Source organism: Notolepis coatsorum (genome assembly GCF_963971535.1).
Source record: "Notolepis coatsorum genome assembly, chromosome: 20".
NCBI classification, from domain to species: Eukaryota; Metazoa; Chordata; class Actinopteri; order Aulopiformes; family Paralepididae; genus Notolepis; species Notolepis coatsorum.
Window position 1 is genome coordinate 14,237,577 of NC_140184.1, and position 15,332 is coordinate 14,252,908.

General features: G+C 41.6%; 1 protein-coding gene across 1 annotated transcript; it reads left to right on the plus strand.

The window, feature by feature from the left end:
* The first annotated feature begins 1,604 nt into the window (after positions 1 to 1,604).
* On the plus strand, positions 1,605 to 10,470 carry gins2 (GINS complex subunit 2). Its single transcript, XM_084337542.1, has 5 exons — positions 1,605 to 1,792; positions 2,208 to 2,322; positions 2,436 to 2,535; positions 3,732 to 3,858; positions 9,608 to 10,470. The coding sequence occupies exons 1-5, from the start codon at positions 1,703 to 1,705 to the stop codon at positions 9,734 to 9,736; spliced, it is 561 nt and encodes a 186-aa protein (XP_084193668.1). The 5' UTR covers positions 1,605 to 1,702; the 3' UTR covers positions 9,737 to 10,470.
* Positions 10,471 to 15,332: the final 4,862 nt, after the last annotated feature.

Consider the following 15,332-nt stretch of genomic DNA (forward strand, 5'->3'; position numbering starts at 1 on the left):
CTCAGAAGTTAAAACGGTAAGGTGTGGAGTACCCCAAGGAAGTTGCCTTGGGCCTTTGCTCTACACCATATTTACAAATGACATGCCTCTTGTCCTAAATAAGTCCTATATTTCTATGTATGCGGATGATTCAACGATTTACACATCAGCCTCAACAGCCAATGAATTAAATACGGTCCTAAAGGCAGAGTTGCAATCAGTGATGGAATGGATAAAGAATAACAAACTAGTTCTAAACATATCAAAGACAAGTAGCATCATTTTCGGTTCAAACCATACTCTAAGAACGAACCCAGTCTTGAAACTTTTGATAAGTGATGTGGTAATTAATCAAGTCCAGGAGACTAAACTCCTAGGGGTAACATTAGACAGTAAATTGTCATGGTCACACCATATAAACAATATAGTAGTGAAAATGGGAAGAGGGATTTCTGTTGTTAAAAGATGTGCTCATTTGTTACCACTAAATTCTATCAAACAGGTCATTCAAGCTCTGGTTTTGTCAAATCTTGACTATTGTCCTGCAGTATGGTCGAATGTAACGACGAGTAAACTGAAAAAATTACAAATGGTACAAAACAAAGCAGCACGTATAGCGCTTCGCTGTGAGTACAGAACTAATGTTGCAGCGATGCACAGTTGTTTAACTTGGTTACTTGTCAAACATAAATTACTCTGCTCACTCCTTGTATTCACTAGGAATATTTTTGTTACAAAGATCCCCTCAATTTTATATAACAATTTATCAATAAGTCTTGACAGACACAACCATTCCACCAGACATGCTTCTGCACGAGGTTTTACACTTCCAAAAGTGAGGTCGAATGCAATGAAGCGAACTGTCATGTTCCGTGGTATGCAGGAATGGAACTCTCTTCCCAGACATGTTAAGCAGGAGAATAGTAAATGCCGTTTCAAAATCGTGGTAAAACAACATTTTCAACCAAAGAAATTGACATTCCCTAATAGATAGTGTGTACGTAAATTAAAATGTATGTGTCTGATAAAGAGATAGGTATATATGGATGAAAAGGCATGTGTCTGATAGGGATATATTATTAAAATATTGTATAATTTTGTATTTTTATATTGTATTATGAATTTGATTAGGGTTTTTACTGTTGTTTTAATTGTCTGTATGACATGTAAATGTTGAGTGTATAAGGGTTTTTATTGTTGTTTTAATGGTCTGTATGTCATGTAAATGTTATGAGTGTATAAGGGTTTTTATTGTTGTTTTAATTGTCTGTATGACATGTAAATGTTGTGAGTGTATACGTCTGTAACTGTATTTTATGTGTTATGGACCCCAGGAAGAATAGCCCCAGCACTGCTGTGGCTAATGGGGATCCAAATAAACTTAAACTTAAACTTATTATATGTTGTACCACTGTATTGCACATCGTCGCGGGCAAGACCAGCCGCATTTCATTGTATACCTGTATGCCGTGACAATTAAAACTCTTGACTTGACAGATGTAAATATTGCCACCCAGTGGACATTTAGTGTAATTGTTATTTAGTGAGGAGAGCTGTCGTTTTACGTCATTTCCACTCTCCGCCGTTTCCTGGTTTCCGCCCACAGCCAGTTTGCAGCGCGGGAATATCTGCACTAGGTTCTGTGTGTCCTGAGTACAATCAACCTAGTCCTACTGTAGTTTGTGATCTTCATGTGGAGGAAACCATTGGTAGATCAGCCACAATGGATCCTTCGGAAGTGGAGTTCCTTGCCGAGAAGGAGTTGGTGAAGATTATACCCAATTTCAGTCTTGATAAAATCTATTTGATCGGGGTAAGTGATTGAGTACGTTCACTTGGTTTGGTTTTATTGAATTGATTGATTGAAACTTTATTAACAGATTGCAGAATGGGTACAATTACAATACAGTACAGCTCAATACACACAATTGTTAAGGGGATGCAGACCAGAGAAAGACTTTCGTCTTGTTTACATCAGGGTCCCCCATTTTCAATTCATCAGGACATATATGACATACATGACATACAGATAGACAGTGTCAGTACTGCTACATCTATTATGACATGCTACTATATAAATTATGTCATTGATATATGACACATGTGCTATACTTTGTACCAGTTATGCTAACGTTACCAGCGGTGATTTTAGACTAGTGTAATGATACATGATGATTATTTTCTTTTCATATGCACTACATATAATATGATTATCTTTCTCTCATCAGGGCGACCGTGGTCCTTTCAACCCTGGATTACCTGTTGATGTCCCAGTGTGGCTCGCTCTCAATTTGAAGCAGAGGCAGAAGTGTCGAATTGTTCCCCCTGAGTGGATGGACACAGGTAAGGTGTAAGAATATATTTCATACAGGTTCTTAAACCCCCTGACAATGCTTACATTAATTTCCAAGGTTTGCCAATGCCTGATACTAACGCTGCCCTCCAACACACCTCAGATAAACTTGAGGAGATCCGAGATCTAGAGCGGAAAGAGGATGCTTTCACCCCTGTTCCCAGTCCGTACTACATGGAGTTGACCAAACTGCTACTAAACCAGTGAGTAACTGCACCAGAGGTTTGCATTACAGCAGGTTCATTTAAATGTGTTTTATATATATTATTTTTTTTACCTAGGGACAGTGCACATTAATGAACATCTTCAGTTTCCACATCAATGTAAATGTGCCATATTTGAGCTAATTAGCTAGTTTACATCTGTAGTCCCTGCCTACCATGCATGTCTTTATGGTGTGGGAGGAAACTCGAGTACCCAGAGGAAACCCACGTAAACACGGGGAGAACATGCAAACTCCATACCAACCCAGGACCTTCTTGCTGTGAGGCAGCAGTGCTAACCACTGTGCCACCATGCCGTCCGTTCATCTTCCTGTAATTAAACACTGAAGGTGTACAATACTCTGTCCACCTTTTAACCCTTTCACTACCACACTACAGAAGGTTAACCCCAGTGATGCAGTGGTGGTCCCACTCTGTACCACGCCGTCCTAGCAGTTATTTCTGAGCAGAAGTACGCGCACGGATGTGCACGCGCGCGCACACAAAAATGCGTTCACAATTTTCACTGGACTCGTCACGCTGTGCACCAAGTACCGGCACTTATCACCTAGACTTTGCATAATAATAGGATACCAATAACATAACAAAGAACGAGAAGAGCCAAACCAAAATACAAGCCCTGTGGGGGTTTGCTTGATCTGTGGAACCTCTCACTATGTGACAAATGGTCCTGACTGGAAGGATGAGGCATTAAGTTGTGCTTCAGAAGGAAACTGTCCTTCTATAAACTGTAAGTTACATTGTTAATTTAGTTTGTATTTACTTTTCTAGTTTAAGTTAATTCAATTAAAGAAATTGTAACTACAATTACATTTAAAACATTGTTTGTTTTTCAACCATATCCGTTGACAATATAATTTCTTTATATATTGAAGGCTACATCCTGCTACCTTTTTCAGCTTCTCTATTTCAAGGCAATATTTACAAAAGCTAAACTAAAACTACGGTAAAACATGTTTCCTACTATTTATGCATAATAATCATCTGTTCTGTGCGCAAGCGAGGGAACATGTATGCGCGTGGCGTCCAGGCAGTTCTGATATTACGACTGCATCCCTGGTTAACCCTTTCACTGCAGCACGGCAAAGGCTTGACCCTTTCACAACCACATGTAGTGAAAGGTTAACCTTCTGTAGTGTGGTAGTGAAATGGTTAACTTTTATGTGTTTCTACAGCGCCTCTGACAACATCCCTAAAGCAGACGAGATCCGAACGCTGGTGAAAGACATCTGGGACACGCGGATCGCCAAGCTTCGCCTGTCTGCGGACAGCTTCATCAGCCAGCAGGAGGCTCACGCCAAGGTAACCAGAGCTATAGAATATACAGCCAGCAGGAGGCTCATGCCATGGTAACCAGGGCCCTGTTTCATGTACGTGGTTCAACTAAGTCGATCAACATGTCCATTATCCAGCTTCAGTTAACCCGATGTTCAAAGCCGGGATTTTCCTGTTTCACAAAGGAGGATTCAGTCTCGTTAACTCAAGCCAGACTTGAGAGTCAGGCTCAAGTCAGGCTAGATGCGCGCTCCCGTTTTAGGTGGGAAGCCAGCACGTATCGATGGCAGAGACCCTGATTCTCAACGGCATTGATTGATTAATTGATTTAAGACTTTATTGACAGATTGCAATAGGCTCAATCGCCTCGCCGACAAGTTAAATGCGTTATCTATAGGCTAATTCTAAGTCCCTCATTACCTCAATCAATCAGATTATATTTCTTTAAACTTGCCTGCTGGATTGAATAATCAAATGAGATCTTGCTAGCGAAAATTATTAGTTAACTGTTATACAGAATTACGATACGGCTCTCTTACCCATTGATTGATGTATAGTCAATCTTTTACTTATCTTCTCTGTGGTGTAACGGGTTCTTCTTTTGACTTTCACACGGACGACCGGGGTTCAAGGCCCTAGTCTTTTCCTTCTTTTTGCAATATAGGAATAATTCAATTTGGTGCACGTTGAGAGCTATATAAAGAATGACATCCTCAATGCATGTAGATTTATAATATTTTAACTTAAAACCAGGCTACTTTGGCGTATAATCATTAATATTATATTCAAAAAAATCATATTGGAAACACGGGGATTTGAACCCCGGTCGCTGAATTGGCAGGCATGAGCACTACCGCTGGGCCACTGGGCCAGATGGGATAAATTCATTGTTTATACATTAATGAACGAGAGACCCGTGTTTAGAATATCCGTTGTTTTGAATGAAGTTTATCTCTTTATCCTCATTCATTAATGTGACGTCAACGGCTCATTCAATTTCTCAAATCCGTCAAACAGCGCATCTCATCAGACATCTTAATCCCAGTTACAATTAAAATAACCACATCATGTGTACATCGCACGAGCGAGCGCCACCGTCGCCACGGTATATATAACGTGCATTATTTAGGACAAAGTGAATTTAATATCAGCATTTTGGGTCTATTTTACATTTCAAAAGCCCCCTCTGGAAGAATGGAGCACAAAAACGTAATTCAGAATGGTATAATGCAGATCGTAGACTGTGGGAATAGTTTCAGGAAACGGGCTGTCACTTCTTTGCGGGGGCGTGGCGATAGTTCAGGCTAACTTGAACTTGAACTCTGCTTTCGACCAGGCTCAAACTTTTGGATATGTTGTCATGGTGATTTGGGAAATCCAGGTACATGAAATCGGAAAGTCAGGCTAACCCAGTTATCCAGCTAAAGTTATCCGGCTAACTCGGTTATCCCGGTACATGGAACGGGGCCCAGAGCTACATAATAGACCAAATCACAATGTTGGTAAACAAAGGGTATGCCCATTGCAAGCTAGCCAGCCTGCACTACCAAAATGTCCATAAACTGCAGTTTTGGGTTGCAATAATCAGGTTCTTCAGTACATGACTACAATAATCTATTTGCTACACCGAGAACTCCAATGGCACGTCATAATGTGATTAACTGTTTCAGCGCCAACCACGAAAAAAGTCGGGTTAACTCGCCATCGCTTGAGCGCCAATCGCGAGAAAAGTCGGGTTTTAATCGCTATTTATTTTATTCGCTATATCCATTCATTTTCATCCATCCAGTCTGATGGGAATGGGTCTGAGCTCACAAAAGGCCAATACCGCCGTATAACGCCTTGCGGCCGGTATTGCACATCATTGGAATCCCTCTGGCTGGGGCTGTGCATCGATCTAAGAAGTCCGGTCCAGGTTTTCCTTCTCGGGCAAGAGTAACGTTATAACACACGGATTGGGGGACACTGGAGCAGCGTGGATTCATGTGTTTTGGTTGAGAAACGTTGGATCAATAAACGCGATCAATATTTGGAATGGCGATCAGGAATTGGATTCATCTTTTTGCAGGACATCAGATGTGAGGTAAGGACTCTATGTTACCAATCTTTCCAACCAACGATTCATAAATCAAGCGACAAATGGCACGATTTCTAAGGAAATGCATTGAAGCGCCGTTTGCTGGAGTTTATTGGGATTCGACAGGATCACTCTAAAACTATACTCATATTCACCACGGTATAAAACTGATATGTATGAAAAAAGTATCTGTTTTTTGCATGTCGACCGGAACAGGGGGTCAATGTCAGACCTTGCAATCAAAAGTTAGGGGCGCACTGAAATTATGGCAAGGGTTATTAGCCCCCTAACTTTTGATTGCAAAGTCTGACATTGACCCCCTTTTCAGGAGTTGACCTAGAGCCCACCAAGGTCATGCATATCAAGTTTGGTCAATGTCAGACCTTGCAATACACTGTAAGGCTCTAACCCTCCCCCACTTCCAGTGATGAAGCTAAGCTATGCTAACGGGGCGTCTATTCCCAAAGCTAAAATGCACGCACAGAGACAAAAAAGGTATGTATCTTCTTGTCTAACTCCAGGGAAGATGTTAAATAAGCTAATTTCCCAAAATGTTGGAGTTCCCCTTTAACACAGCCACCACCGGAAACGCTTTAAAACGTTATTGCCCGCCATGCTTTGACCGCCAGACCATGCTGTACAGCGATATTGAGATCAATATAAATTAATTTTGCCATGGCATTCATAATTCATATATACACCTCCGGCGCTGCAGCTGGACCCTACGGCTCAATACAACGACGGCTCAATACCGCTGCCTGGTGGATGGTCGGGCGAGTTACACTGGTAAACAGGATATGGCTGCTGTGTAGGGATGGGTACCGAATTCGGTACTTTTGAGGTACCGAACCGAAACACGTCGGTACTACCGAGTATCGAATCAAGTGAGAAACCGAAAAAAAAAAAAAAAAAAATTTATTAAATTTTTTTTAAACTTTTTTTCTTTTTTTTTTAAACTTTTTTCTTTTCATGTCAACGTTCACACGCACAATATATGCTTACCTAGGATTTGACTTGATTCAACAACAAAGCAGTCGGAGCAATGACAAGCCGAAAACTGTCGAAATTGTAGTTATTTGAAGTTTGGATTTATTTTTTTACGACTGAATTAAATTTCTTGAGACTAAAGTACCGAAAAAAGGTACCGTTGGGTACCGGTATCGATTCACAGGTACCGGTATCGGTTCAAATGTGAAAGGTACCCATCCCTACTGCTGTGCGTCGATTAAATTCATCCGGCCGTCAGATATTGTCGCAAGGCTCCCGACAGACACTATAGTACATATCGATCGCTTTATAAACTTAATAATCGATATGATTTCGGCGTTTATTGCGACATATAAACCAGAAATGGACCTAGGCGATCAACGTCCTATACCTGGGATCTTTCACCACCAGTTTCATTGACGCACGGTAAGAGGACGCTGACGCTATTTTCAGCCCAATTGTTTATTCATTTCACTGCAAACCAATCTGATCAATATATCACCCATACTACATAAAGCATTTACTGACGATCACGGAATTATAAACGACCCCCCCCCCCCCTTTCATCCGCGCATGATGACGCATAACGTATAGGATCATATACAGTTGCATTTTTTAATATAGCGTGTATCAGGAATAAACGGCAATTGATAATCTATATATGCGTTTATGCCTATAACTCACGTTCTATGAATTACTGCAGAAAACGATAAAAACATACTTATATTCTAGAAGGTATTTTTGTATGAATCTATGAATGAAAAAGTATAACGTTCCTACATCCTGAACGACCGATAATCGATGTTGAATGGGCCATAGTAATGTCAATTAGCAATACAATTTAAAAAGTTATAGCCCTGCTAGGCCTGCCGCGATAAGCAATAAATCGATTAATTGCCGCGATAATTAAAATTAATGCAATGATTTTGACGGGCGCGATTAATTGCTATTTGCGCGTTTGTTTTAATGAGGCGGAACCAGTGCCCCTTGTCAGTCACTGTCCGTGTTGGGAGGCGGGCCGCTGGCTTTACTACAGAGCACAGCACAGATGAATGAATGAATGAAAACTTTATTTAACAGATTGCAGAATGGGTACAATACAGTACGGCTCAATACATACAATTGTTAAGGGGATGCAGACCTGAGAAAGACGTTGTCTTGTTTCCATCAGGAGCTCCGTGGGGCAACGCCACATAGCTTAACTACATTTCTCAATAGTGTTGCTCCTTTTAATCAAGTAGCGTTAAATGCGCCGTGTGACGGGCTATCAAATAGTCATGTGAAAACCGAAAATCATGATCCAATTCTTTAGCGGAGTTCTCACTCGCTGTCTCAGCAGACATGAAGCGCGCACCGCGCACTGCTGCTGCTGCTACTACTACCCCCTCCCCACCTGTTTCTGTTTCTGTAACCATGTAACGTTAGTTAGCACTGCTGCTGCTGCTAATGCCTGCATGTAAACAGAGGCTATTGCCTCACCGTGACGTTAGTCTAGTCAGTGTGGGACCTTCGTGAGATAACGTTAGCTACCGTTACAAAATGACCCAGTCAACTATTCACTTAGTTTAATACACGAGGCATTGTGTAACGTTATCCAGCCGGCTAGCTACGGATAGCTCCCGACATCAACAAATCCTCCAGCAATAGTCCAGTGCATAATACCTCCGTTGGCTAGGTAACTAGTCACTACGAAATGTCGCAGTAAACTAAATAGTTCACTGAGGCGTTGTCCCAACGCCATCCAGCAGTAGCTACATATAGCTCTTGGCATCAATGTCCTACAACAACAACATGCGTATTCGAGTCCCTGGTTTACATCGCATGAGTGAGGGCTGCTGACTAGGGTCCAGGTGCAGCGCCGGGGAAAAGTCTAAAACACCGGAAAAGACGGAGCGGTGGGCTTCAAAATAAAAGTTTTGGGAAATAAATGTCTCAAAAAAAATTTCTCTAACCGGTCGCAATAATAGCGCTTATCGCGATATTTTCGGGGGCAATTAATCGCCCAGCAAAATGTGTTATCGTGGCAGGCCTAAGCCCTGCAAAGAAGGTGGACATCTCCATAGGCTTAGAGTGGTGGCAGACTGGCTATATTGATGGATATAACCAGTGGCAGGGAATGTGTTAACGCTGTTGTTTTATTATAACATGCATGGTAGTCAGTAGAACCACACTGGTGCAGTGGTGTTTGATTGCATACTATAATGTTTTTAATCTTCCCTTTTTCCCCCTGCAATCTTACACTGCTTACTTGCTCATATACTTATATTCAGAGTTAATTATATTGTTTACACTGCTTAATTTGATCTTTACTATAATTTGATTGCCTATATTTATGTCTTCTACTATTACCAATGATGAACATACATGTACATCCCCTCCCCCATGCTGCTATGATGCCTGAATTTCCCCCAAGGGGATCAATAAAGGAATATCTTATCTTATAAAACTAGTTTATGCTTTCCAAGAGCACCACCTAGAGGTTTTTTGTCGATGGGTCATCTTTTCAGTGCGCCCTCAACCAGCCGTCTCGTAAATGGTGCATTTATATAGTCCTTTTATCCAAAGCACTTCACAATTTTGTTCCCCATATTCACACAGCGACGGTGGAGACAACCGTGCAAGGTGACAACCTGCTCATCAGGAGCAATTGGGGGATAGTAGATGATCAATAGGGTAACCGTTTCCTTTCCTGAATCCTTTTATTCTCTGTAGCTGGACAACCTGACTCTGATGGAGATCAACACCACCCGTGCCTTCCTTCTTGACTCTCTCAACTGCATGTACAAACTGCGCTCCAACCTGCAGCCTGGTCTCAGCAGAGGCAAAGCCCAGGATTACTGAGCAGCAGCGTTGAGGTCAAGGACCACTGACCTAAGATTGCATCTCTGCCCTGGAAACGGCCCAGTGAACACAGACTGGGATTAAAGCCAATGGCTGCATACATGCCGACCGGCCCGCAGAACTATTGAATACATCGGTGGATCAAGACTTGAATGATCCACTTTGTTTTTGTAACGATGAACATTATTGCCAGGTTTTGTGTTGGATATTGGACAAGTCTTGTTGAAAACATAGAGGCTAGTGAACCTTGACCATAACCATTCAATCCGCTTCTTGTACATCACTGCACAATTTGAATAATAGCTTTTATATTGCAATAACATCTTTTTGTCTATAGAAGACAAATGATTAGGGGGGGAAAAAGTGTATTCTTTACAGAATGCTTTGTCCTTGTTCTAAAGGATGCAACGCATGTTTGTTCCGTGGATGAAGACAGGAATGCCATGAATGGGTTTCAACTTGAACGATGGCCTTAATACAATGTTTTATGTCTGTTATGTACCTTTTGAGATGTATGGCGCCATCTGAATATTTCACAATCCTGGCTGTTAGTTAGATTAGTAAAGATTCAGTGTTGTCTGTGGCTTTTAGTCTTAAGGTGGTAAGGTTGCGTTTTGTGCTGCTGGGAACCCATATGCAGCACTGACTGGAACCTATTCACAAGCCATACATGGAGAAAACATTTATGTTATAATATAAATGTTTGGTCAGAATAAAAACCCAATAGTTTGAAATGCAGGGACAACCCCTGGTGTGGCATTTTTGGTAAAGGTTTGGCCATCTGATTATATTCTTCACTGCTGAGGAACAACCCACACAATTTAACTATCTCAAACCCGCTCTCTTTTCTTCATCCTCCAATTACAACTTTCTTTTGGGGAGCAACAGTTCTGATTGGAGGATCAACAAAAGATGGCAGGATTTAGAGGACTGAAGAATGGAGATTTGGAAACTGGAGATTTGTCACCATGGCATCATCTTCTAGGGAAGGGAGTCGGTTCCAAATTGAGAGTCAACGCTTGCATATTAGCATAGGTAATAATATAGGCAAGGTAGATTCCTTAGTAGCAGAGTGCTTTCTTCCCATTTCGGATATTCATTGAAGAAGTGTGTGTTTTAGTCGACGTTGGACAATTGGGAGGGTTTCAGCTGTCCTGATTGGTGGGAAGTTTGTTCCACCATAGACCACCGCAACAAAACGTTATTCTGAAATCATGGGAGAGAGAGAGAGTGGGGGGAGAAAATGAATGAATGTGGATGAGAGCCTTGACATTAAGAAATGCTGGTCTGAGCTACATAAACAGCAAGAAGAAGTCTGTGGTAGCCTGGGCAGTAAAAGCAAAGGATTGCACGACATGCAGATGATACAAGTGCAACGTAATGGCCGGGGAACCAGAGAGGCAGGACATTTTGAAACATTTCTGGGAGATGGGACATAAGAATAGTCAGTGGGACCGGGACGTTGTCATCTGGATGTGATGGAGGAGTGCGCGGCATATTGAATGCACAGTGCAGAGTTGCCACATGTCTTGTTAGATATAAATGTGTCCCGTCAGCTAATTTATCGTGTTTAAGCATCTGCTTCACGTGTGCCTATTACTGTACCAACTATTTGGCTTATTTCTATGTCCGTGGAAGGCGGAGCCTGTCCGAGGAGGACAGTATGCATTCGGTAGCGTCTGTATGTGAGTGTGTGAATCCCACCTCGCGAACTATAGGGCTGATGAATGAATGAATGAAAAACTTTATTAACAGATTGCAGAATGGGTACAGTGCAGTACAGCTCAATACATACAATTGTTAAGGGGATGCAGACCAGAGAAAGACTTTCGTCTTGTTTACACCAGGGTCCCCCATTTCCAATTCATCGTAACATATATGACATACATGACATACAGATAGACAGTACTGCTACATCTATACATTTATGACATACCAGATTTGCAATTACAGTACTGTATTTGTGATACAAAAAGATCAGCCTGTGCTTTAGCGCAGAAAGTTATAAAGGCACAAGGATGAGCGTGTGGGAATATGTTTCACACCAGGTAACGGAAAGTATATTTTGGGAATTAATTTCCACCATTCTCCATTGACTTTCATGTAGTCCTTTGTGTAGTTCATGTGCTACACTTTTTTTTTTTTTACCACCAGAGAGCCACAACAATGGCTTCAAATGCTGCTACCGAGACTACTGCAAGGTGCCGTAGATTTATATTTTAAAAATAAAATGTAACGGCGGGCGCCAGTCAAGATTCTATGTTCACTATTTTCTCAGCAACCGAGCAACTGAACAATAAACAGATTTCTCCTTTGGAATCTGCAATAATTGTAGGCCTATGTCAGAACCAGTCATAGCTGGCCTCTGGGTTCCGGGGCCCGTTTCAACACCAAATGAAACAGCAACTTATGAGGTTGTATTCTACCTCACACAGAATCACAATAGGAAGCCAGTGAAAATATAATGTTTTAGGTAAATTTCATTTGTGCATCGGGCGGGAAGCTGGCCACTGTGCCAAACCTACTGTACCAAGATGTCCAGGACTTGGTTTATGTCAGGAACAAGGTTTCTTCTACAAGGTGAGAGACTTTGTCAGTGAACATCTTTCTGTGTTGTAGGGCTGGCCCCATTGCCATTCTTTAGGATTCGGACGTTCGTTGCTGTTTTCGAATGAAACTCGGAACGTTTGCACTCGTAACAATATGTTGATGAATTAGGAATACCGTATAGGTAGCGTTCGGTGATAATTTGATCAAAATAGCTCACCGCTTCTGCGTTAAACTCACCATTTAAATCTGAAATATATAATATAAGTGGATATGAAGCTCCACTCCGCTGCCTATGCTCTTACACAATGTGGCTGCCCGACTCCTCACCAGCACTAAAAAGCGTGAGCACATGACCCCAGTCCTGGCCTGGCTCACTCCACTGGCTCCCCGTCTTTTACAGCATTGATTTTAAACGACTTTGAACCGTTTTTAAATCCCTAAATGGCCTGGCCCCACAGTACCTGACCGAGCTCCTGTGTCTCCACACACCCCATCCAGATCCATAAGGTCAGCCGACCAACTGCTGCTAAATGTCCCCAGGCCTAGGCTCAAAACCAGAGGGGACAGAGCCTTATCCATAGTCGCCACCTAAACTGTGGAATAGCCTCCCCTTCCACATCAGGTCAGCCCAGACCCTCAATGTCTTTAAAGGATAACTCCACTATTTTGGGAAATTAGCTTATTTAACATCTTCCCTGGAGTTAGACAAGAAGATGCATACCTTTTTTGTCTCTGTGCGTGCATTTTAGCTTTGGGAATAGACGCCCCGTTAGCATAGCTTAGCTTCATCACTGGAAGTGAGGCAGGACAGTAGCCTTACAGTGCCTTACAGTGTATTGCAAGGTCTGACATTGACCAAACTTGATATGCATGACCTTGGTGGGCTCTAGGTCAACTCCTGAAAAGGGGGTCAATGTCAGACTTTGCAATCAAAAGTTAGGGGGCTAATAACCCTTGCCATAATTTCAGTGCGCCCCTAACTTTTGATTGCAACCCCCTTTTCAGGAGTTGACCTAGAGCCCACCAAGGTCATGCATATCAAGTTTGGTCAATGTCAGACCTTGCAATACACTGTAAGGCACTGTAAGGCTACTGTCCTGCCTCACTTCCAGTGATGAAGCTAAGCTATGCCAACGGAGCGTCTATTCCCAAAGCTAAAATGCACGCACAGAGACAAAAAAGGTATGTATCTTCTTGTCTAACTCCAGGGAAGATGTTAAATAAGCTAATTTCCAAAAATAGTGGAGTTATCCTTTAAGTCCCAGCTAAAGTTCAAGTTTCAAGTTTGTTTATTATTTGTCACAACAAAATAGTAAATACAGAATACTTTATGATGAAATGCTTGTTTCTGTATGAGCCCATGAGAGTGTGCTACATACAGTAAAAGAAAGTAAGTTAAAAAAAAAAAAAGTAATTAAGAAGTAAGTAAAAAGTAAGTAAAGGAATGTTCAGTCAATATACATATATACAATATACAATACAGAGTACAATGAGTAACATGAGTAACAGTGACTTACAATGCAGAAATGTACCAGAGATGAGGTACACAACTTAGGGTAGGGTGCAAATGAGGTATGAATGTAGTGCAAATCTCTTTAATAATAGATACATGTAAAGTGTGTTAAAGTGTCTAAAGTGAGTACGGTGGTAAGGTGAGAGTTTGTTTAAAGTGAGTGTGTACATGTGGATGTGTGTGCAGCGAGTGTAGATGATGGGTTGTTGCATAGTGTCATTGGGTCTAATTCTCCAACGGACTTACGACAAGAAAGTTGCTCTCAAGGCCATTTGAGACATCTTAGGGCCGGTTGTGGGATTCCCCAACCGTCCCTAAGCTTGGATTCGGCCGTGGCTGAGAGCAGGATTTATGAGTGCTGAGGAGCACACTTAACTTGACAGATTGGTGTGCTCCGTGTTCTTAACACTTTGAGTGCCGTGCACGGACGCATTTTGTCGTTAGTTCATGCCGACTGTTGAATGCCACCAACGCTATAGCGTTTGTTTGTCGTATTTTTTTTAATTTATTAGCGATTTGAATTCATATTTCATCAATCAAGCCTCACACTAGTGCTGCAGACTCTCTGAGCTCCATTGGGAAAATACCGCCCCCTATCGTCTCTCCGGATGGTACTGCACCCCATTGGATTAGACTGATGGGGGGGGGTCCAGCCTCCTCATTTTACTTCTCCGGCGAGGCATCTGAAGAGACCGAAGTGATCGCCGAGCCGGAAAACGTGTGGAATACATATTTACAGTACCCAACGCGATCGATATTTGGAATGGCAATCAGGAATTGGAATAATCTTTTTGGAGAACATCTGATCTGAGGTAAGCAATTTATTTTACCAGTCTTGGGGTAATCGGATCTATTTTCACAGAGATATCAGCGTGTGCCCCATGTGTGTGTGTGTGTGTGTGTGTGTGTGTGTGTGTTTGTGTGTGTGTGTGTGTGTGTGTGTGTGTGCGCGATCAGGAAATGAGAGAATATATTTTTCAGATCGCTTCTCTAACGTGCATAAGTACACATATACTATCGATAATCTAGCGTTTATTTGAAAACGATTCATAAATAGGCAGAAAAATGACAACGTTTTTTGTGTATTCCAGAATATTCCAGTAAATGCCGTTTATCACAGAATCTATATATTTTCCTGAAAAACGAGGGCTTTTCAAAATGCTATAAAACGGAAATGAACAGATTAAAAAACAATCCGTTTCGACAATGTTGACTGCAAACAAGTCATTGATAAGCGACGGGCAGATTAGACACATAGCCATAATTTAAGACAGAGATTATGCGTTCACAACGCTATCATTGAAGTGGGTGGTGGCATTCAACCATGTTTTAAACCATGTTAAGAAGGGCTTTATTTGGGAGGAATCATAGTGATTCCTTCATGTCAACCCTACAGGCCTCATTGGAATTAATTAATTAATTAATCATAATTAAAATAAATATGACAATATTTGTATGATAAAAAATTATGCATTTGATGTCGGAAAAATAAATAATATGGATTCATCTGATCACAGGGCAGCTGGATTAACC

Excerpts from the sequence above, each read along its gene's own strand:
- gins2 (XM_084337542.1), top strand. The coding sequence starts at position 1,703 with ATGGATCCTTCGGAAGTGGAGTTCCTTGCCGAGAAGGAGTTGGTGAAG. Across the intron at positions 2,323-2,435 it reads CCCTGAGTGGATGGACACAG|ATAAACTTGAGGAGATCCGA; the intron begins GTAAGGTGTAAG and ends AACACACCTCAG. Across the intron at positions 3,859-9,607 it reads AGCAGGAGGCTCACGCCAAG|CTGGACAACCTGACTCTGAT; the intron begins GTAACCAGAGCT and ends TATTCTCTGTAG.